Source organism: Lolium perenne, chromosome 5 (genome assembly GCF_019359855.2).
Source record: "Lolium perenne isolate Kyuss_39 chromosome 5, Kyuss_2.0, whole genome shotgun sequence".
Lineage (NCBI taxonomy): Eukaryota > Viridiplantae > Streptophyta > Magnoliopsida > Poales > Poaceae > Lolium > Lolium perenne.
Window position 1 is genome coordinate 62,468,253 of NC_067248.2, and position 23,268 is coordinate 62,491,520.

A 23,268-nucleotide genomic window follows, 5' to 3' on the forward strand; every position below is an offset into this window, starting at 1 on the left:
GAAAAGAAACGGTGGATGCAGGGAAGGGGACTTTATATAGGAGAGAGAGCGTGAGATGATTTTCCGATTAGAGTTGGTTTGCTTACTACTTCCTCTAGTTAACAAATAGTTTAAAACAAACTTTAAATACGGACTTTATATAGGAGAGAGAGCGTGAGATGATTTTCCGATTAGAGTTGATTTGCCGGAATAGCTTATGTACGTGTATCTCACGCGTCGATTAAATACGGACAGAGGTAGTTGTTTAAAACAAACTTTAAGTATTAATTTGAATAATAAAATATAAATTATATATCTACAAAATCTATACCTTAGATTCATATCCAAAAGAGGTTTCTTGTGATATAATTTTTATGACATATGTGTTATGTTCCATATTTTATGGACCAAAATAATAATTAAAGCATTTTCTTAAACCATCGTGTGCACATGTTAATTCGAAGGGAGTAGTATTCTCGGTTATCAAAAAGTGGATGGGGGAGGAAGAGCTGACCATGCCGACCGCTCGGAGTAGGACAATGGCCCAGCTCAAACGCGCATCATGGATGTCCGTTTTGCTCCGAGTGAATAGAAAGGACATCAAAAACCCAGCCCAATGGCCAATGCAAACAGATCAAGGCGTCTTCGACAAACCATTTTGAACCTAAATTTAGGCTGAAAATGGGTTGGTGCGGAGAATCGCCGCGTTCATGCATGTCCCTCTCTTGTACACCTGGCCTCGTCCGCAAGTGATGTCTACTTCCCCCTCCTTTTCCTGTAGACAGTGTTGGGTCTCCAAGAGCAGAGGTTTGTAGAACAGCAGCAAGTTTTCCCTTAAGTGGATCACCCAAGGTTTATCGAACTCAGGGAGGAAGAGGTCAAAGATATCCCTCTCATGCAACCCTGCAACCACAAAGCAAGAAGTCTCTTGTGTCCCCAACACACCTAATAGGTGCACTAGTTCGGCGAAGAGATAGTGAAATACAGGTGGTATAAATAAGTATGAGCAGTAGCAACGGTGCCAGAAAATAGCTTGCTGGCGTGTAGTTGATGGTGGTAGTATTGCAGCAGTAGTAACACAAGAAACAAGAAACAAGCAGCGATAGCAGTATTTAGGAACAAGGCCTAGGGATTACACTTTCACTAGTGGACACTCTCAACATTGATCACATAACAGAATAGATAAATGCATACTCTACACTCTTGTTGGATGATGAACACATTGCGTAGGATTACACGAACCCTCAATGCCGGAGTTAACAAGCTCCACAATTAATGTTCATATTTTAGTAACCTTATAGTGTAATATAGATCAACATAACCAAATAGATCACATCAATACCATCATAGTAATAGTTAACTTCACAATCCACAAGAGATCATGATCATAGCCTACGACAAGAACCACATGGTGCACACACTAGTCACCTTTACACCAATGCAGGAGGAATAGAATACTTTAATTGGATATGGCTAAGGCTTATGACCGCGTGGATTGGCGCTATCTTGAAGGTGTAATGACGAAGTTGGGCTTTCATAGCACATGGGTGCGGTGGATTATGCAGTGTGTCACCACCGTCCGATATTCCGTTCGTCTCAATGGACAAGTGTTGGACACCTTCACGCCTACACGCGGGCTACGCCAAGGCGATCCGCTTTCACCGTATCTGTTTCTCCTAGTGGCAGATGGCCTGTCTAGGCTAATCCAGAAAGAAGCTGAAGATGGAAACCTGAAGGAGCTTATGATATGCAGGCGTGCACCCGGAATGTCTCATCTTTTATTTGCTGACGACAGTTTGTTGTTCTTCCAGGGGTCGGTGCAGCAGGCTTCTGTGGTTAAAAGCATATTGAATAAATATGAACAAGGCACAGGCCAGCTAGTCAGCCTGGGGAAATGTTCAATCATGTATGGGCGTAGGGTGTCAGAGCAAGAACAAGCTGAAATCAAGCAAATTCTCCAATATGAGACAGAAAGTTTTGATGAGAAATATCTTGGACTCCCTGTGCCGGAGGGTCAAATGAGGAAAGGAAAATTCAAAACTCTGAAGGAACGCTTCCAGAAGAGGCTCAGTGACTGGGTTGAGAAGTATCTGTCAAGTGGAGGGAAGGAGGTGTTGATTAAAGCAATTCTACAAGCATTACCCGTCTATGCCATGAGTGTCTTTCAGTTTCCTGCTGGACTTGTGGAGGAACTAAATCAGCTGATCCGGAACTTTCATTGGGGAGACGAACACGATCGACGTCGTATGCATTGGCTCTCGTGGGACAAACTGACACTACCAAAGCTGAATGGCGGTATGGGCTTTCGGGACTTCAGGGTTCACAATCAAGCGCTTCTTGCGCGGCAGGCGTGGCGGCTTCTGCAGTTCCCTGATAGCCCCTGCGCTCGCCTCCTCAAGGCGAAGTATTATCCCGCTGGCCACCTGCTTGACACCGCTTTTATCCAGGACGTCTCGGCAACCTGGAAGGGGGTGATGCACGGCCTCGAACTTCTCAAGCAAGGTGCCATTTGGCGTATCGGGTCTGGCTCCATGGTAAAAATATGGCGAGATAACTGGCTTCCACGAGCAGACAATCTGAAGCTTTCAGGGATGAAGGAGAGGTGCAGGCTCAAATGGGTGTCGCAACTCATTGATCCAGCGACACATACGTGGGACGAGGCAATTGTTCGGCAATACTGTCTCCCGCATGATGCTGAGGCCATTCTACAACTAAAACTACCGCATCGACAATCAGAGGACTTCGTTGCATGGCATTATGAGAGCTCTGGTGTTTTCACGGTCAGGAGCGCATATAAGCTGGGCATGCAGCCGAAGTCCCAAGATCTCAGTAGAGGGCAGAGCAGCCATGAGGCCAACGGAGAGCGGAGCATTTGGAATTTGGTTTGGAAGACACCAGTTCCCCAGAAGGTGCGGATTTTTGCCTGGCGCTTGGCCACTGATTCGCTTGCGGTCACAGGGAGTCTCCATCGGCGCATACCCAGGATCCTACCAGTCTGCCCGGTCTGCGGAGCGGACACAGAAGACGCGCATCATGCCATGGTGCGGTGTACCCTTGCTCGTGCCCTGCGGGAGAGCATGCGGCAAGTCTGGACTTTGCCAAAAGAAGAGGACTTCCGCTTCACTGGACAAGACTGGTTCCTGATGCTTCTTGCCGCTGCAAACAAAGACATGCGAGTCAAAATGCTCCTCTTGCTTTGGCGCACTTGGCACCATCGTAACAATGTCGTCCATGGTGATGGAAAAGCATCTATCGAGGCGTCGAAATCGTTCCTTCAGAGCTACCTCCACTCGATCCAACCGGGAGCCCCTGAACCTGACCATAGAGGAAAAGCAGTTGTGTTGCCTCTCAAAGCAATCACATCTGACCAGGTGACTGAGGCACCTTCTGACATGCAAGCCCCGGAGAGTGGATGGATCAAGATCAATGTCGATGCAGGCTGGAATGACGCTCATAGTGCAGGAGGTGCTGGCATGGTCGTGCGGGACTCGGCGGGACGTATAATCCTCTCTGCATGGAAAACTCTACCACCGTGTGCAAGCGCGGAGGAGGCTGAAATCCTTGCTTGTCTAGAAGGAATTCGCTATTTGGCTGCGCATCCAGGATGTCCTGGAGTTCTTGAAACTGACTGTGCTCGGATTGTCTCTGTCTTAGGCGCCAAGGAGACAGATCGTTCCGCCAACTGGTTCCTCTTGTTGGAGGCTAGTACGTTGATGGGTATGATACCTCAGATTAAGGTGTGCAAGGTTCCTAGGGTGAGTAATAAGGTGGCGCATGATCTAGCGCAATTAGGTAAGCGTGAGTGTGGTGTAATGCATGAGGCAGTTCCTCCCTGCGTGTTGGACTCCTTTTTGCGTGATTGTAAAACCGTTATTACCTAATCAATAAAGCTTACCCAGTTCAAAAAAAAAAAGAATACTTTAATAACATCACTAGAGTAGCACATAGATGAATTGTGATACAAAACTCATATGAATCTCAATCATGTAAAGCAGCTCATGAGATTATTGTATTGAGGTACATGGGAGAGAGATTAACCACATAGCTACCGGTACAGCCCCGAGCCTCGATGGAGAACTACTCCCTCCTCATGGGAGCAGCAGCGGTGAAAAAAAAAAGAATACTTTAATAACATCACTAGAGTAGCACATAGATGAATTGTGATACAAAACTCATATGAATCTCAATCATGTAAAGCAGCTCATGAGATTATTGTATTGAGGTACATGGGAGAGAGATTAACCACATAGCTACCGGTACAGCCCCGAGCCTCGATGGAGAACTACTCCCTCCTCATGGGAGCAGCAGCGGTGGTGAAGATGGCGGTGGAGATGGCAGCGGTGTCGATGGAGAAGCCTTCCGGGGGCACTTCCCCGCTCCGGCAGCGTGCCGGAACAGAGACTCCTGTCCCCCAGATCTTGGCCTCGCGATGGCGGCGGCTCTGGAAGGTTTCTGTGGTTTTCGTCGAACGTATCAGGGTTTTCGATCCAGGGGCTTTATATAGGCGAAGAGGCGGCGTCAGAGGGTCGAAGGGGCGACCACACCATATGGCGGCGCGGCCAGGGCCTGGGCCGCGCCGGCCTATGGTCTGGGGGCCCAGTGCCCCCCCTCTGGTCCTTCTCGTGTGTTCTGGATGCTTCCGGGCAAAATAGGAACCTGGGCGTTGATTTCGTCCAATTCCGAGAATATTTCGTTACTAGGATTTCTGAAACAAAAAACAGCAGAAAACAGGAACTGGCACTTCGGTATCTTGTTAATAGGTTAGTTCCAGAAAATGCACGAATATGACATAAAGTGTGCATAAAACATGTAGATAACATCAATAATGTGGCATGGAACATAAGAAATTATCGATACGTCGGAGACGTATCAGCATCCCCAAGCTTAGTTCTGCTCGTCCCGAGCAGGTAAAACGATAACAAGGATAATTTCTGGAGTGACATGCCATCATAAACTTGATCATACTATTGTAAAGCATATGTAGTGAATGCAGCGATCAAAACAATGGTAATGACATGAGTAAACAACTGAATCATAAAGCAAAGACTTTTCATGAATAGTACTTCGAGACAAGCATCAATAAGTCTTGCATAAAAGTTAACTCATAAAGCAATAATTCAAAGTAAAGGCATTGAAGCAACACAATGGAAGATTAAGTTTCAGCGGTTGCTTTCAACTTGTAACATGTATATCTCATGGATAATTGTCAACATAGAGTAATATAACAAATGCAATATGCAAGTATGTAGGAATCAATGCACAGTTCACACAAGTGTTTGCTTCTTGAGATGGAGAGAAATAGGTGAACTGACTCAACATAAAAGTAAAAGAATGATCCTTCAAAGGGGAATGCATCGATTACTATATTTGTGCTAGAGCTTTAATTTTGAAAACATATAGAGAGCATAAAAGTAAAATTTTGAGAGGTGCTTGTTGTTGTCAACGAATGGTAGCGGGTACTCTAACCCCCTTGCCAGACAAACCTTCAAAGAGCGGCTCCTATTTTATTTTATTTTTGGATGGCACTCCTTCCAACCTTTCTTTCACAAACCATGGCTAACCGAATCCTCGGGTGCCTGCCAACAATCTCATACCATGAAGGAGTGCCTTTTTATTTTAGTTTTATTATGATGACACTCCTCCCAACCTTTGCTTACACAAGCCATGGCTAACCGAATCCTTCGGGTGCCGTCCAACAATCACATACCATGGAGGAGTGTCTATTTTTGTTAATTAATTTGGGACTGGGAATCCCATTGCTAGCTCTTTTTGCAAAATTATTGGATAAGCGGATGAAGCCACTAGTCCATTGGTGAAAGTTGCCCAACAAGATTGAAAGATAAACACCACATACTTCCTCATGAGCTATAAAACATTGACACAAATCAGAGGTGATAAATTTTGAATTGTTTAAAGGTAGCACTCAAGCAATTTACTTTGGAATGGCAGGAAATACCATGTAGTAGGTAGGTATGGTGGACACAAATGGCATAGTGGTTGGCTCAAGTATTTTGGATGCATGAGAAGTATTCCCTCTCGATACAAGGTTTAGGCTAGCAAGGCTATTTGAAACAAACACAAGGATGAAGCGGTGCAGCAAAACTCACATAAAAGACATATTGAAAACATTATAAGACTCTACACCGTCTTCCTTGTTGTTCAAAACTCAATACTAGAAATTATCTAGACTTTAGAGAGACCAAATATGCAAACCAAATTTTAGCATGCTCTATGTATTTCTTCATTAATGGGTGCAAAGTATATGATGCAAGAGCTTAAACATGAGCACAACAATTGCCAAGTATCACATTACCCAAGACTTTTATAGCAATTACTACATGTATCATTTTCCAATTCCAACCATATAACAATTTAACGAAGAAGAAACTTCGCCATGAATACTAAAAGCTAAGAACACATGTGTTCATATGCAACAGCGGAGCGTGTCTCTCTCTCCCACACAAGCATGATGTAATCCAATTTATTCAAACACAAACAAAAATAAGAAACATACAGACGCTCCAAGCAAAGCACATAAGATGTGACCGAATAAAAATATAGTTTCAAGAGAAGGAACCTGATAATGTTGTCGATGAAGAAGGGGATGCCTTGGGCATCCCCAAGCTTAGACACTTGAGTCTTCTTAGAATATGCAGGGGTGAACCACCGGGGCATCCCCAAGCTTAGAGCTTTCACTCTTCTTGATCATAGTATATCATCCTCCTCTCTTGACCCTTGAAAACTTCCTTCACACCAAACTTCTCATAAACTTCATTAGAGGGGTTAGTACATAATCAAAAACTCACATGTTCAGAGGTGACACAATCATTCTTAACACTTCTGGACATTGCTCAAAGCTACTGGAAGGTAATGGAACAAAGAAATCCACCCAACACAGCGAAAGAAGCAATGCGAAATAAAAGGCAGAATCTGTCAAAACAGAACAGTCCGTAAAGACGAATTTCTAATAAATACTTCCGTTGCTCAGATCAGAAAACTCAAAACTAATGAAAGTTGCGTACATATCTGAGGAACACGCACGTAAATTGGCATATTTTTCTGATTTTTCTACAGAGAGAAAATCCCAGATTCGTGACAGATAGAAATCTGTTTCTGCGCAGAAATCCAAATCTAGTATCAACCTTCGATTAGAGGCTTCACTTGGCACAACAAAACACAAAACTAAGATAAGGAGAGGTTGCTACAGTAGTAAACAACTTCCAAGACACAAATATAAAACAAAATACTGTAGCAAAATAACACATGGGTTATCTCCCAAGAAGTTCTTTCTTTATAGCCATTAAGATGGGCTCAGCAGTTTTAATGATGCACTCGCAAGAAATAGTATTGGAAGCAAAAGAGAGCATCAAGAGGCAAATTCAAAACAACTTTAAGTCTAACATGCTTCCTATGCAAAAGAATCTTGTAAATAAACAAGTTAATGAAGAGCAAAGTAACAAGAATAGGAAGATAAAACAAGTGTAGCTTCAAAAATTTCAGCACATAGAGAGGCATTTTAGTAACATGAAAATTTCTACAACCATATTTTCCTCTCTCATAATAACTTTCAGTAGCAACGTGAGCAAACTCAACAATATAACTATCACATAAAACATTCTTATCATGAGTCTCATGCATAAAATTATTACTCTCCACATAAGCATAATCAATTTTATTAGTAGTTGTAGTGGGAGCAAATTCAACAAAGTAGCTATCATTATTATTCTCATCAAGTGTAAGAGGCATAGTATAATCACAACAAAATTTACTCTCCATAGTAGGTGGTACCAAAAGACCACTATCATTATAATCATCATAAATAGGAGGCAAAGTATCATCAAAGTAAATTTTCTCCTCAATGCTTGGGGGACTAAAAATATCATGCTCATCAAAGCCAGCTTCCCCAAACTTAGAACTTTCTATATTATTATCAACAATGGTGTTCAAAGCGTTCATACTAATATTACTACCAGCATGCAAATAAGATTCCATAGGTTTTTAAATTTTCGCATCAAACAATCCATGTTTTAAATCAGGAAATAGAAATAGAAGCTCGTTCTTGTCCATTATGCCAAACTAGTGTAAACAAGAAACAAAAAGATGCAATTGCAGGATCTAAAGGAAATAGCCTTGAGTACTTACAGCAGCGGAAAATAGCTTGGTAGCCGAGGTCCGGAGTGTGAGTACCTTTTACCTTTCCTCCCCGGCAACGGCGCCAGAAAAATAGCTTGATGTCTACTTCCCCCTCCTTTTCCTGTAGACAGTGTTGGGCCTCCAAGAGCAGAGGTTTGTAGAACAGCAGCAAGTTTTCCCTTAAGTGGATCACCCAAGGTTTATCGAACTCAGGGAGGAAGAGGTCAAAGATATCCCTCTCATGCAACCCTGCAACCACAAAGCAAGAAGTCTCTTGTGTCCCCAACACACCTAATAGGTGCACTAGTTCGGCGAAGAGATAGTGAAATACAGGTGGTATAAATAAGTATGAGCAGTAGCAACGGTGCCGTAAAAATAGCTTGTCGGGCGTGTAGTTGATGGTGGTAGTATTGCAGCAGTAGTAACACAGTAAAACAGTAAACAAGCAGCGATAGCAGTATTTAGGAACAAGGCCTAGGGATTACACTTTCACTAGTGGACACTCTCAACATTGATCACATAACAGAATAGATAAATGCATACTCTACACTCTTGTTGGATGATGAACACATTGCGTAGGATTACACGAACCCTCAATGCCGGAGTTAACAAGCTCCACAATTAATGTTCATATTTTAGTAACCTTATAGTGTAAGATAGATCAACATAACCAAATAGATCACATCAATACCATCATAGTAATAGTTAACTTCACAATCCACAAGAGATCATGATCATAGCCTACGACAAGAACCACATGGTGCACACACTAGTCACCTTTACACCAATGCAGGAGGAATAGAATACTTTAATAACATCACTAGAGTAGCACATAGATGAATTGTGATACAAAACTCATATGAATCTCAATCATGTAAAGCAGCTCATGAGATTATTGTATTGAGGTACATGGAGAGAGATTAACCACATAGCTACCGGTACAGCCCCGAGCCTCGATGGAGAACTACTCCCTCCTCATGGGAGCAGCAGCGGTGGTGAAGATGGCGGTGGAGATGGCAGCGGTGTCGATGGAGAAGCCTTCCGGGGGCACTTCCCCGCTCCGGCAGCGTGCCGGAACAGAGACTCCTGTCCCCCAGATCTTGGCCTCGCGATGGCGGCGGCTCTGGAAGGTTTCTGTGGTTTTCGTCGAACGTATCAGGGTTTTTGATCCAGGGGCTTTATATAGGCGAAGAGGCGGCGTCAGAGGGTCGAAGGGGCGACCACACCATATGGCGGCGCGGCCAGGGCCTGGGCCGCGCCGGCCTATGGTCTGGGGCCCCAGTGCCCCCCCTCTGGTCCTTCTCGTGTGTTCTGGATGCTTCCGGGCAAAATAGGAACCTGGGCGTTGATTTCGTCCGATTCCGAGAATATTTCGTTACTAGGATTTCTGAAACCAAAAATAGCAGAAAACAGGAACTGGCACTTCGGCATCTTGTTAATAGGTTAGTTCCAGAAAATGCACGAATATGACATAAAGTGTGCATAAAACATGTAGATAACATCAATAATGTGGCATGGAACATAAGAAATTATCGATACGTCGGAGACGTATCAGCAAGTGTCACACAAGACACTCGCCACCCAACTCGCGCCCCTACCCCTGCGCCACACCCATGTCGCGTCGCCGCCTGCCCTACCCCTCACCATTGTCGGTGCCACCGATTGGCTCGCTTCTTATCGGAGGCCACAATTCATGCATGTGTCCACGTGCGAACTTGCCGAGACCCGACCCCTGTTTGCAACCCGTCACCTCAACACCGCCCACTAGGGTCGATGTCCATGACATGTTCGGCCATTTGCGTGAACGAGTTTGAGGTACAAATCTGGACCATTTTCGGCCGTTTGCGCCAAGGATATTGGCCATTGACACATCCATTTTTTGAATAGATGGGCATCATCAAGTTCTCACAATCACATCAACGTGCTCCAGCGCTCTCTGGTATCTCTAGGCTCGTAGAAGGCAATGCTCCAGTGGTTCACCATGATATCAATGGGAATGCTTCGACAAGCCCTATTATGTAGCTGGTGGCATCTCTCCTAGCAGGTCCACACTTGTGAACACAATCCATGCAACGGAAGAAGAGAAAAAGAGGAGGTTTGTCAAATAGCAAGAGGCTTGTAGGAGACATGTGGAGAGGGCATTTGGTGTGCTCCAATCTTCTATAGGATATTATTCCTCAACCTGCTAGAACATGGAGTGTGGTGACCAGAGGTGATGACCATTTGTGTGATCATGCACAACATGATTGTGATGAAGACCTCCATGAGCAAGGATGATAATTTCACGGTGAGTTGGCTGAGTCATAGCCTGGGGCATCATCATTTGAGAAGTTCCCCCATATGCATCATGAGCACCGTGATCGCCATGTTCACAATCAGCTTCAAGCGGATCCGCCTGAGCATTAGTGGGCATTGGAAAACTAAGAGTAATCATCTCATCTCCTTTTATTTGTTTTTGTTGTGAACTATGTTGTTTATTTGGTGGACTACATTGCATGTAAACTATATTATTGTTTATTATGTACATTATTTAAATTAATTGGGTTACAACTGATGACGTTGGGACTTCAAGTGCAGAGTGTTGTGTGAGCAGAGTATTTTCCCCACAAGGATGACTCGAGGATTTATATCGAACTCTTGGGGAACTAGACAAAGAGTATTCTCTTCTCTCTTCTTCTAGCAATCCTACAAGTAAAATAAAGCCCTGTGCCCCAATTACACCGTGTGGTTGTCAAGCACAAGGTTTCGTGTAAGTAAATAAACCACAAGTAAAAATAAAGCAAGTAAAATTGGATAAAATAAAGTAAGTAAGTAAAAATTGTAAAGGGGATGATTGTTTTTGGTGTTTTGGATGCAAATAACAAAAGTAAATATTTTTGTATTTTCGGATTAAAATAGTGCCGCAAATAGAAAATAAGATAAAAGCAATATAAATGTGTTTCTTATGATAAAAAGTGGACCATAGTTCATGGGTTCACTTGAATATTCTCTCTTTTAAGTTGTAGTAGACAAATATTAATTCATCAATGAGATATGAGGATGCAAAATAATAATATAAGTAAGATAAACATTCATATAGATATCACGTCCTAACATAGATATGATGCAACACATCTCTCTTATACTCCACAAGAAAGGAAAAACTCCATGCAATCTTGTATTAAGAATTAACAGAGTATAGCCATAAGTACTTTAACATGATGTTTGAATATCAAATATGCTACCTTGACCAAACAAGATCATCACTATTGTCATGTGGCGAATATAACACATTCACTTTATTCCTAGTGAGGTAGCAAAAGAAAAGGAAAAAAACCATAATAGATCATGAATTTATTGTCGATCACTATCCAAACACTAACACCATGCTACTCCATCTAATACACGCATCACCCCACACACGCTCTTGCATAGATGTTAGATCAGAATAAATACTTAAAAACGGGGTACATAATATGCATCTATCAATATATTTTACACATAATATGATCAGATATCATAGAATAATATCATAGAATAAGGATCTACCACATATGTATTACAAATATGGCCATAATCATGTGAGGCAGCTCATATGGCACTAAGAACTATGAAGAACATGAGAGAAATAGATCAAGCTACAGCCACAAACCCGTAGTCCAGAGTTGGACTACTCTCCCTTGATCATGGTGATGATGATGGAGATGTTGGAGAAGGCGGGGATCCCCCCGGTGGTGATCGCAACGGAGTTTCCCCCTCCAATCTTCTCTGATGCTGCCTCCGTTTTCGTGTTTCTATCTTTCCGCGTCGCTCTCCTCCCAAGAAATCTTCGGGGCCATATATATAGTGATTATTAGGTCAAAATACGTTAGTGGGCGAAAAGATCACGCGATTTGGACGATCGACGGCCGAAAGAGGTCAGGTGGTGCACCCTACCTTGCCGGGCGCGCCACCTGGGCTCTTTTGGGCCTCAGGCCCTTCCAGGTGAGGTTCCGGTGCCCAGGTTGCTTCTCCCGATGAAAAAAAGATGCTCCAAAAATCCCAGGTCAATTTGACTCCATATAGGTCTCTGAAAGTGAAAAATACACAAAACAGGGTTTTCCTGTTCTGCAGAGTTATAAACCAAATAAAGGGAATCATTGGTAAATCTCTATAAATCAATGTAAAACATGATATTATCATCATATATGTTGCAAATATATGGTAATTCAATATGATAAAGGACAAAGCTCATGTATGCATTTTACATGCATTAACAACATTATTGTTTTACATTCATATGTTCGCCGGCTGGGATTGAAATAGGGAAAATATCAACTTGGTGTAGGGGAATATTGCAAGTATGTGGGTTTGGTAACTAATGAAAATCCCTATGAATTAATGTTTTCATTGAGTTTATATGAAGGAATATTCCATAGATAATGTGTGTAGTCCATGTGTTAGATTCAAGTGTGGATGCCAAGAAGGTAAAAGATATATCCTGAGTATTTGCATCAAGATCATCAATTTGAAGAGAAGAATATGATAAGATTAAGATCTTGAGAGTTTGATTCCAAGAGAAGAATTCAATATATGACTCTATGTCGGTGTCATGATAGACTCATAAGTTGAGATATGGTTGACCAAGGTTTAGAGAAGACAATGAAATGAAAAGTTCTTTATGTACCTCAATATATTAGGAAAGAGCATGAGGAGATATAATGTTGACCAAGACTAAGATCAAAGATTGATTTCAACTTGGTCAACACATGAAGCATAAATACTGTAAAACATGAGATCATGTGATCTTGTGGTATGATAAGCTTTGTCAATTACTCTTTGTAAACTAACCCATCATATCTGTGTTTTCTATGTGGGTTATGTTACTTATGTATCTTTCCATGTGAATGCATCAAAACTAAGATCTCATATAGCCCATGAAAGGATAACATCAAGTGGTGATCGTCATCAAGGTTGAGAAAGGCAAGCTCAAAATAAGCATCTTTAGAATATCATGTGCTTGAAACTTGCTTCGATTTGGTGATAATAGACATGTGAAGATGTGCCTTAATGAAGCTATCCCATAGTGGTGTGTGACTGCTCAAACTCTTCATCACAGACCGTCTTCCATCCAAGTCAGGTGGTGCTGCTTACCGTCGTCTTCAACATCGTCTATTTCGACTCATCTTCACTAACGTTGTCATAAAAAATGTTACTGATGTGACAACGACTGCTACACCTCCACCACCACCTCCACCAGATTGGTACATGCGTCATATCCCGATATGTTTAGTGATGGTTATTGTATCATATGTCCTTCATGTTGACATCTAGTATGTTCGAGTTTAGTAGTTGTTATCGTCATGCTTAATATTTTAAAATTAATCATAAAAATTGTGCCTAATTATCCAACACGGCCAACCATCATCTTGGAGTACACTTCAAGGCTCCTAGCTAAATATGTTTTGTAAATATCTTATATGTATTTGTATTGTCTGTCCATATATAAATATAAGAGAGGGGGGGCAAGGCATGCTATCAATGCAGCCTAGATTCTATGGAAACTTACACATAGATATATATATATAGGATAAATACTTCCTACTGCTGGGTGTAACTACACCCATGTCTCATATACGACCATACGGAAGTATGTACCATACTTTATCGGTTTGAGTATGTTCTTACACTATATCTAAGATATTCTAAATCAAGTTTGGTGAAAAAAATGCAAGTGAGCATGTAGTTTGCACTATATAGCCGAAATACATGCATATGTATACGTAAAAATGAGTCTACGTAAAAAAATGTACATACTGCCTACAAAGTATTATATATACTACCAAAATAGTCTAATATACTTCATACTACATGTACATACTCTCCGGTATGATAGATACTCTCTAGATTATGAGAAACACGCGTGGGTGTAACTACACCCGGGTGTAGTATGAATATGTCCTATATATATATATATATATATATATATATATATATATATATATATATATCCGTATTAGAAAAAAAAGTCAAGTTACTTATTCCAGGAAGGAGGGAATAGTTTCCGAGTAAAGTCTGATTTAAACCTTGAATTCATGGTGAATGTCCGGATCGAACCCTCAATTCTCAATCCCTAAAATCGACACCCTGTACTTATTAATCCCGGTTAATCTAAACCCCGGACGTGTTGAGACTAGTTTGGTGCAAGGAAATAAGACAAACCCCAACCGAGATTGCATTTGCTCTCTGAGTAATGTGGCCCATATGTCATGTACATCTCTCTCATTGATGTCTTTCTCTATCTGCTCCATTACCGAATCAAAATCAATTCCCCTTGGACGTCCAGCCCGTCCTCACCTCAGCCCTTTGGGAGAAAATTATGCGGGAGTGGATGTCAGAGAGGAACAAATTAAGGAGAGAGATGGACATGATATATGGGCTAGGGTAGTCACGTTGATCCCGGCCAGGATCGTCTTATTCCCAGTGAGCCAAACTAGCCAGAACAGGTCCAGGGTTCAGATCGGTCGGGATTGATAATCGCAGGGTGCTAATTTCCGGAATTGTAAGTTCAAGGTTCTATTCCGACACCCACTATATGAGTTCAAGGTTTAAAATCAACTTTACTCTTTTTTTCCGAGCCAAGTTGGCAAGGATCAGTTACGAGAAATTTGTTATCTTTGAAACCATTCTAATCCGAAGAACATGGTTCCTATCGTTCCATTTTCGAAATAAACGGGCGTCAGTCTGATGTGAAGCCGGTTTCGCCTCCCTCTCTCACAGAAAAAATAACCAGAAGCGAAAAAACACTCTTCGTTCACACTTCTCAGCACACAAAACCGTGTACGCTCTAAGAAAAACAGTGTACACGTCGGATACTCCTGAGAAGAACTGCACGGAGTCGGTCTCCTTGCACACAAAAGAGAACACTAGGGGGCGCCGGGAAGGAGGAAGCCCTCGCCGTCCTTCCACTGCCGTGATGCGGCCTCGTCACCAACCCAAACACAAACCCTTCCCTCACAGCGAGAAATTTCGGCCCCCAAAACCGTTCATCGCCCCCACAGATCTCTCAACCAATCGTACCGGCCAGCTATAGTGGGGAGCCGCCGGAATCTCCACAGGTCTGCCTATGCTCTCCAATCCTATTCTTGTCTTCCAATTCCTCTGCTTTACTTTGGGTGTCAGTTATGTTCAGTAAAGATGCGGCTGTCAGTTATGAGGATTCCTTCGAAATTGCCATGTTCACGGCTCACGGTTGTATATGAAAAACAGTTTAGCAGTAGAATTAGTCCGCTGACTAAAAGGAATTGCCTGCACTTGTGTGCTCACTGTCCTCTTATGTCTTACTGACATCACACTGTTGCGGCCATCTTCTTTTCAGCACAAAATCAAATGGGCAACTATCTGACAAGCACAGCAACGGCTGAGGAGCATCATGTCCGTGTTAGACCAGCAAGGAGACTGAAAAATGAACAGGGAAGACCGATCGTTAGACTCGAAGACCTTCCGGAGGTATATGTGTGTCTAAATCGCCTTTTCATTTGACTTTCCATTCTATCTTCTGAACTAATAAGTGGTATGTTTCTTTTTCTTTCTCAAGGATGTGCTCCGTACGATTCTATCAAAATTGCCCGCAAAGGAGGCCGTGCGGTCCAGCGTTTTGTCCCGCGAGTGGAGATCCGTGTGGACAACCTGCACCAAGCTGAGCTTCAATGGCGCCGATGCGTGTTGGAGTGGTGGCGGGAAAGCGGAGCAGCGGCATACCCAGGTGTTCATCGACCACGTCAATGCGGTTCTGCAGAAGCACCGTGACAGGGCTATCGAACAGTTTGAGGTTAAATTCACATTGGACAGCAAGCTTGCTGACCATCTCGATAGCTGGATTAGGTTTTCGATGTCGTCCCAGACAAAGAATCTGGCTCTTGATCTGGCACCACCGTCCAATTTCCTCAGGCATGGGGATCATTACAGATTCCCGTTTGAGCTTCTGGACAAGGAAGGTGTGTCGTGCCTACAGCGTCTTCAGCTTTGCTTTGTGTCTTTCGAACCACCGCCTGCCCAGTTCCTAGGTTTCCCGAACCTAAGGAAGCTTGCTCTCCATGTACTCAACACCACGAGCAAGGATCTCGACAGTATATTGGGCACTTGCTGTAAACTCGAGTGGCTGAGCATCGCGAGATGCCATCTGAAGGACGAGCTGAAGGTGACTCGGCCATTGTCCCGCCTGCATTACCTGAAAGTCATGTACTGCGACATAACCAAGATAGACTTCCATGCTGCAAACCTCTCCACTTTTGTTTACAATGGACGATTCATACCTGTTGCCCTACGTCGTGCTTCCAAACTGGAGAGTGTGAAGATTTGGTTCAGCGGTACAACATTTCAGCACGCTCTCGCCTCACTTCTGGACGGGCTTCTAGATGTACAGAACCTGACGTTGCAGCTTTCTTGTCAACGGCTAGAGGTATATATTTTACTGGAGCAATCAATATCCGAGTTATGATTTGGTTTGCGTAACGTCATTTTGCAATATATGACCTTTTGCTGTTTTCATGTTTCAGACCCGATGGGTGTTAAACAGCCCTCGCATGTTTTCTCAGCTCAGGCATGCGCAGATACTGCTTCTCCTTACCGATGAAGATGAGGACAAAATTCTGTACTTGGTTTCTTTTCTCAGGGCTGCTCCCTTCATTGAAAAGCTTGAAGTACATGTGAGTAGCATTCTCGATCGGATCTTCTCTGTTACTACCTGCATATAGTATATACTACCTCCATCCCAAAGCTTAAGGCTTATATTATTTAAAAAAAAATCAAACTATGTCAAGTTTGACTAAGTTTTTACCAAGAATCATTAATATGCAAAATAAAAAATTAATATCATTAATAGATAATGAAATATATTTCCGTACGGTATCTACAAAATATTATATTTGTTAATAAATTGTTCTAAAATTTTGCACAAACTTTACTTGGTTTGACTTTTCAAAAAAAATATAAGCCCTAAGCTTTGGGATGGAGGTAGTATTAACTGCTAGTATTTTGTTCCAATACCTTTTGTAATCTTTGACGTTGTTGTTTGCAGTTTCTTGGCCTTCCCTCTTTGTGGTTTGCAAATGATGGCCCTTTGAGACAAGAAATACCCACAAGTGAATACAAATACGTGAATCTGAAGAATGTACGCGTTACAGGATTCAGAGGAGCAAGAGGCCAAGTTGAATTCCTTGTGCATGTTGTGGAGAATGCCCCTGGGATACAGGTGGTGACTGTAGATACAACTCAAAGACTAACTGATGCTTTTGATCCAGATGAAGCAACCCCAACACTAGATAGTGTTGCCCTTGATATTGTTAGAGGTCCTCTCCTTAAGAGACTCCCATCGCATGCAAAACTTTCACTTGTTTAAGATAGATAGGTAGAGGTAGCTGTGTACTTTTAAACTCCATAGAAGCAACAAGTGTAATACTACAGTACATTTAATCTGTTTTAAGGCTATGCAAACGATGAGGAAAGGAGACGGAGCAAGGGAAAACAGCAGCTAGGACAACAGAGATACAGCCCGTCTACAAAACTCAGAAAAACAAACTACTCTGCAAAAGGAACAGATTTGCAACCAAAAGAAGAACAAACTTGCAATTACATTTGTATCATCCTAACTAATCTACATACTCCTCTCGGTGAAATACATGACCCGTTTAGCCATCATATTCGTGGGACGGAGGGAGTACACATGAAATTAACCAAATTCAGTATAGATTCTAAGATGCAGGTTTTTGTGAGTGGATGTGCATCTGTATTAGGCCCAGGAACACAACTGTGATGTTTCACCGATTCACTCGATAGCGTACTAGGGAGTGCAATACAAGGGCACATAGTGGTCATGTCACATCAGCTTCTTGATAATGTGAACGAGGAAATTTTAGGAGAGGACAAAAATTCTAAACAATAAATATAACCTTCTATATACCATAACAAAATGGTCTTAGAGCTACAAATACTCCCTCCGGCTCTAAATGTACATTTGCTACTTAACGCAAGGTCCACAAATGATCTACTTCTGAGTTTCAGAAATCTTAACCATCTATATAGATAATGTTATTTTGCTAGGAATCCATTGCTAAGTTCCATTTTGTCTCAAATTTCAACTATGTTGCCAGACTCAGCAATAATTCGATTAGTCCATCGGTCTAGCAGTCAGCAATTAAAGGTCTATGTTCATCGAAATGAACTCTCAGGGCTCTCTTATCATTCTTCTCTCCTGTCACAACTCACGTTGTCCTGATCACAAGCAAGAATCTGGATTATGAAGCATTTCACACAATGAAAACTAATGTGCGCCAATCAACCGTCCAAATATTCAGGCACAGAACAAAATAATCAAACTCCAACTGCAGCTTTTTTCTGTCAGTAACAAAGCACTTGTTCATGTACAGGAACATGCTCTAGCTAGTAGAAACCTGAAGCAATCTGCACTATCCAGTATCATCACGTTCCTTTGCAGCCTCCACAAAGATTAGTCTTCCTCGAATTATCTGATAACAGGAGTGAACCAATCAAGATAATATCCAGACTTAAACTACATAGCACCAATCAGGTAAAGTGAAAGCTAAGTACTATTTCACATCTAGATCCAAGATCGAATTATGTTTCATTTAACTCGTGGGTTTTGTCACTTGACTCGAAAACGAGAAGAATGATATGCTCATGATGCCAAAAATTAGTAGCGTTATTCAGTGCTATAATTCAAGAACTTAGAAAGACTGGGAAAATAAAAGAGGATGGATCTGGCTATAGCAGTTATGTTGTCTTTCTCCCCCCTTTCACAAAACCGCCAGGACCTCTGTTTATTTATTCATAATAAAGCAACAATTCTGGACAATATAAAAAAGTACTAACATTAGTTCCACAATCAATTTTTATTTTTGTGCAGTTCCTTATCTAAGGCATTTTCTTGTTAAGAGTCTAATAAACGGAGGGAAGTAAGCTACAGTTAAACAACCAGAGTTGTGGTACTGTGCTTGTTTCAGTAATAACAGGCCAACGACAAATGATGTCCGAAGGTTAAAACCAATATAGATAGTGAGTGAACATAGCACATACCCTTCCATCCATTGCCTTGACAGCTTTCTCTGCCGCCATTTGGGATGAATATTTTACAAAACCAAATCCCTTTGGCCTTCCAGTTTGGTTGTCTCTCACCAACCGGACTATAATTGATAAGATAGAAAAGGATGAATCTACATATTTCCAAGGAACCAATTGACCTGTGGAAAACAGGGTGAAACAATTCCTGAAAAGCATAGGTATAGTACCTTCTTCTACAGCTCCAAATGGTGAAAATGTGTTTTTAAATTCTTCCTCTGTTGTGTAGAACGATAACCCTGCAATTACCAAAAAAGGAATGAGCCAACCTTATATCATACAGAATTACCATCTCAAAAGAAAAAGACAGAACGACACGTCCCTATGAAAATTCAGATTTTGTAACGTTTCAAATGTGCATAGATGATCTGGGCATAAATGGTAGTGATACAGTCTAGATGCAAATTGTTGAAAAAACCTACAACAACTGTACTTTCTTCTGTTCTGGGCTTGAGGTGCAGAGCAACTAATATGTGCAGCACCTCTCAATCGCAACAATCTTCCAACATGGAAAAGCACTCAGGAAGAAAGCACTAAAATTTCTAGAGTTAACAAACTGCAGAGCTTGCCACAAGCAAGCCGTGACTACAAATTATACCTTGCAGTTCATACTTTATAAGCTTTACTACAACCAGGAGAAGTCTATTATAGTCAAACAGTATTCAGTCAGAGGTATTCACTTACTGCTCACAAATATCTCGGTGCTGAAAGCTTTCGTCCCTGGGACCCGAGAGGCCAGACCCAGCAGCCCCCTTACTCTCATCGCCATCATCAGAGAGGGGCGGAACTAACGTGGCGCGTGAGCTTCGGTTTAACCACGTAATTTTTTGGAAAACATACTCCGCGACGAATGAAACTGTTTGGATTGGAGAGAAAGATAGAGTCGGGTGGAAATATACTCCTATTTTTAGTATCAAAGTGAAATATCCTCACGACTCACGAGGGCACTCCAGCTGGAGCTCGCCGAGGCGGTTGCCGGAGAAGGGGCAGATCTGGCTCACGGCGGAATCAAAGGAAGGGGGAGAGAAGAACTGACCGCGCCGGCCGCTGGCAAACGGTTGAGCGGAAACAAAGAGAAGGAGTGCCCAAGCTGATTGTGGTTGTGGGCTCCAAAAAATTTAGGACTGTAAAGAGAGTTGGCTCGTGGGCCGCTCAAAACCAGTTCACATTCTGATGTTGTTTGATTTTTCTCCGAGTACATTTTTTTGTTTTATTACACATAAAGTAAATAAACAACCAGGCCCGGTCCTAAGCTTTCGAGGGCCTGGGGCGAAACTAGATTTTAGGGCCCCTAGTTTTTTTTGAAAAAAAATAAATGTATAATTTTTTTACAAAGAAAGACTTAAAATGTACTGATTCAATAAATTTGGATTTCCAGATGTGCTCGTGTTGCTCTTCAAAAATTTGTGAATAGATCCTCTCTGTGATTCAATAAATTTATCTTTTTTCTCTCTTGGCCTCCTTTTGGCGGAATCGGACAAAGGCTTTCTATGAGACATAACGCGACTGAAAATAAAAGAGACAAATTGTAACTAAAATTAGGGCATAGGACCATATAGACTACGTATAGCAGTTTAGGAGAGCATCAAGAATTCGGAGATTAGATGACTATACCGGTTGTAATTTACTCTTTCAGATTTTGGATCTCTCCTGCCTGACCTGCTGTGGCCAATTTCGTCAGGTGAAGTTCTGAACTATGAAGGAATCAGCGAGCGGCCGGCCGGTCGGCCAAGCGAGATGAAGAATTGGGAGCGATCGAAGAGGCTCAGGAAGTTCACGATGACGAACAGCCTCCTGATCGAACCGAATCTAATACGTATATGTGCGAGGGCCGGACGCTCGATGGTATTCTTTCAGCTTCGTGAAAACAAAAAGCCCAGCTCAGCTTTACTACGTTCCGGCCTGGGAGTCTAACTGTCTAAGAACCAACACTGCATGGGCCTAGTAGTATAAACTTTTCATTCTTCGTTTATTGTGCATCTCGATTATAACAGATTTGGCTCCCACTGCCGACGCGGATTTAGTGGATTGGTGGACGTTTCACCCGTGCCCGAGGTGTAGAAGCAAGACATGTGGACACTGATTATCCTACAGAATGACATCATCTTCAGTGGAGCGGTGGCCTCACATGTGGCCATCAAGGAGAAGGTCAAGGAGTAGTACGAGAGGTGGCGTCTAGCGAAGCTTTTCCGGGGTGTAGGTTTTTGGTTGACCGAACCAAGTTTAACCTTGTGGTAGTTGGGAGAGTAGGTGTGTGTGGGGAGCTGCCACTTCTTGTTGAAAATACACCTTTGCGTTCTGGGCACCCTATTATATGATTGATACACCTCTCTGTGATTTATTCTCGAAAAAAACTTATTCGCGTGAGTGTTCACTTCAGTATTTCCTATGTCCTAGTTTATAGGGCATGCTTGCATCCATATATCATCTATTTCACTTATATAATATAAATTGTCCCTAAAAAAAAGTTATATTATTAGAAAATTAAATATCTAAACTTTCTAAAGATATATATTTTGTAATATATATCTTCTATTAGGTTAGTCAAATTGACGACCAAAGGTATACGCAGAACCTAGAAACGAGACAAATGGACTACATCAATTTATACAGAGTCCATTGCGAGGGACATTCATTTTGGTCCATATCTGGCCATCTAGGGATAATCACGTGTACAATGATTGTTTCATCACTTCACACTAGTCGTTCGAAGCTGCTCGGAGCATTATCCCAGCCACGTTTGCAACCGATACTAATGTGAGTATTAGTCCCGATTCCAGCGGCTAGGACTTCGCATGGTTTTAGTCTCGGGTCAAATGAAATCTTTAGCTTCGGTTGGAGATACCAACCGAAACTAAAGTTAGATCCGCAGGTTGTGGCCGGTACGAGCAACTTTAGTCCCGGTTGGTGCCCCAACCAGGATGAAGACACGAACCGGGAGTAAAGAATTTTAGATTTTTTTTCCTCCACACCCCCACGGATTGCCTTTTTTAGGTTTGTAGAATACAAAAAATGATATAAAATTAAAAATTAAAAATCCTTTTAGATGTAGGTTAGGTGATCTAGTTAATATGAAAAATAACAAACATGAATTTTGATTTCTTTTATAAAAAAATAGTATTTTTGGTAAGATGGCAATAAATTTTGCATACGAACTCAGAAAAAAAAAGTTTAATATATTAACATCTATCTACGCGAAAATTTACATCCGATTTCACTAGCTATGGTTGGTTGCCATTTTTTTAGATTCTCATACTGCCAAAGGGAAATATGAAAAATCCAGATTTTAGGTTTTGCAAAAAAAAAAGAATAAAAAATATTGTTATTTATTTATTCAAGATTATTATTACTTCATTACTTTTGTTTATTAAAATAATTAATTAAAATTTAAACAATAAAAAGTGAGACATCGTGACCAAGAGGTTAATAGGATTGATACTCCTTCCATTTCAAAGAATAAGACGCCCTTGTTTTGCGTGTTTTTTCTTTGACTAAAAAACACTCTAAATATACAAAGATTGTTGGTTTAAAATTAATATAATTAGAAAGTGTTTTTCAATACGAATACAACTATATCAATTACATACAATATAATTAAGATTTTGTTGCTCAATTTATTTGGTCAAAGTTCATCTTCGAATGCGCGTGCGCCTTATTCTTTGAAACGAAGATAATATGATACTAATCTATAATATCTAAATATGAGCAACCCACTAAATGATTTCTCTTAATATGCAAGCTATCCACCTCATCAAACATGTTAGACCAATCATAATCTCCCACATTAGCAGCCTTCCATATCATTATTTTATATTTTGTTTTCATTGCAGCTGATCTATCTATAAGCAAAACTGCAGTCTCCAATGTCATTATTTTTGTAATATGCAACGTTTCAACCTGAGACCTTTATTTCATGCAGTAACCGAAGCCTTAGTGTTGTTACCTACTTGACGGTACCCCGGACGTGGGATCCTCACGGAGGGGGGAAGAAGTAGGGGCCATAGGGCGGAGAGCACTCGGAACGGTGGTACGCGATTTACCCAGCTCTGAAACACCTGCTCG

The 23,268-nt window shown here is 41.7% G+C and overlaps 2 protein-coding genes across 3 annotated transcripts; one reads left to right on the plus strand and one right to left on the minus strand.

The window, feature by feature from the left end:
• The first annotated feature begins 15,451 nt into the window (after positions 1–15,451).
• On the plus strand, positions 15,452–17,565 carry LOC127299338 (F-box/FBD/LRR-repeat protein At1g13570). The gene is made up of 4 exons (XM_051329289.1): positions 15,452–15,579; positions 15,668–16,531; positions 16,629–16,778; positions 17,150–17,565. The coding sequence occupies exons 1-4, from the start codon at positions 15,460–15,462 to the stop codon at positions 17,468–17,470; spliced, it is 1,455 nt and encodes a 484-aa protein (XP_051185249.1). The 5' UTR covers positions 15,452–15,459; the 3' UTR covers positions 17,471–17,565.
• Positions 17,566–18,420: 855 nt separating this feature from the next.
• On the minus strand, positions 18,421–20,303 carry LOC127299339 (organelle RRM domain-containing protein 6, chloroplastic). 2 transcript variants are annotated; one of them, XM_051329291.1, is made up of 5 exons: positions 20,147–20,303; positions 19,891–20,062; positions 19,377–19,445; positions 19,165–19,271; positions 18,421–18,596 (listed from the first exon to the last, which is right to left on the minus strand). In XM_051329291.1, the coding sequence occupies exons 2-5, from the start codon at positions 19,976–19,978 to the stop codon at positions 18,537–18,539; spliced, it is 324 nt and encodes a 107-aa protein (XP_051185251.1). In that variant the 5' UTR covers positions 19,979–20,062; positions 20,147–20,303; the 3' UTR covers positions 18,421–18,536. The 2 variants fall into 2 exon arrangements, with proteins under 2 accessions (XP_051185251.1, XP_051185250.1); XM_051329290.2 differs by having other exon boundaries at positions 19,891–20,301.
• Positions 20,304–23,268: the final 2,965 nt, after the last annotated feature.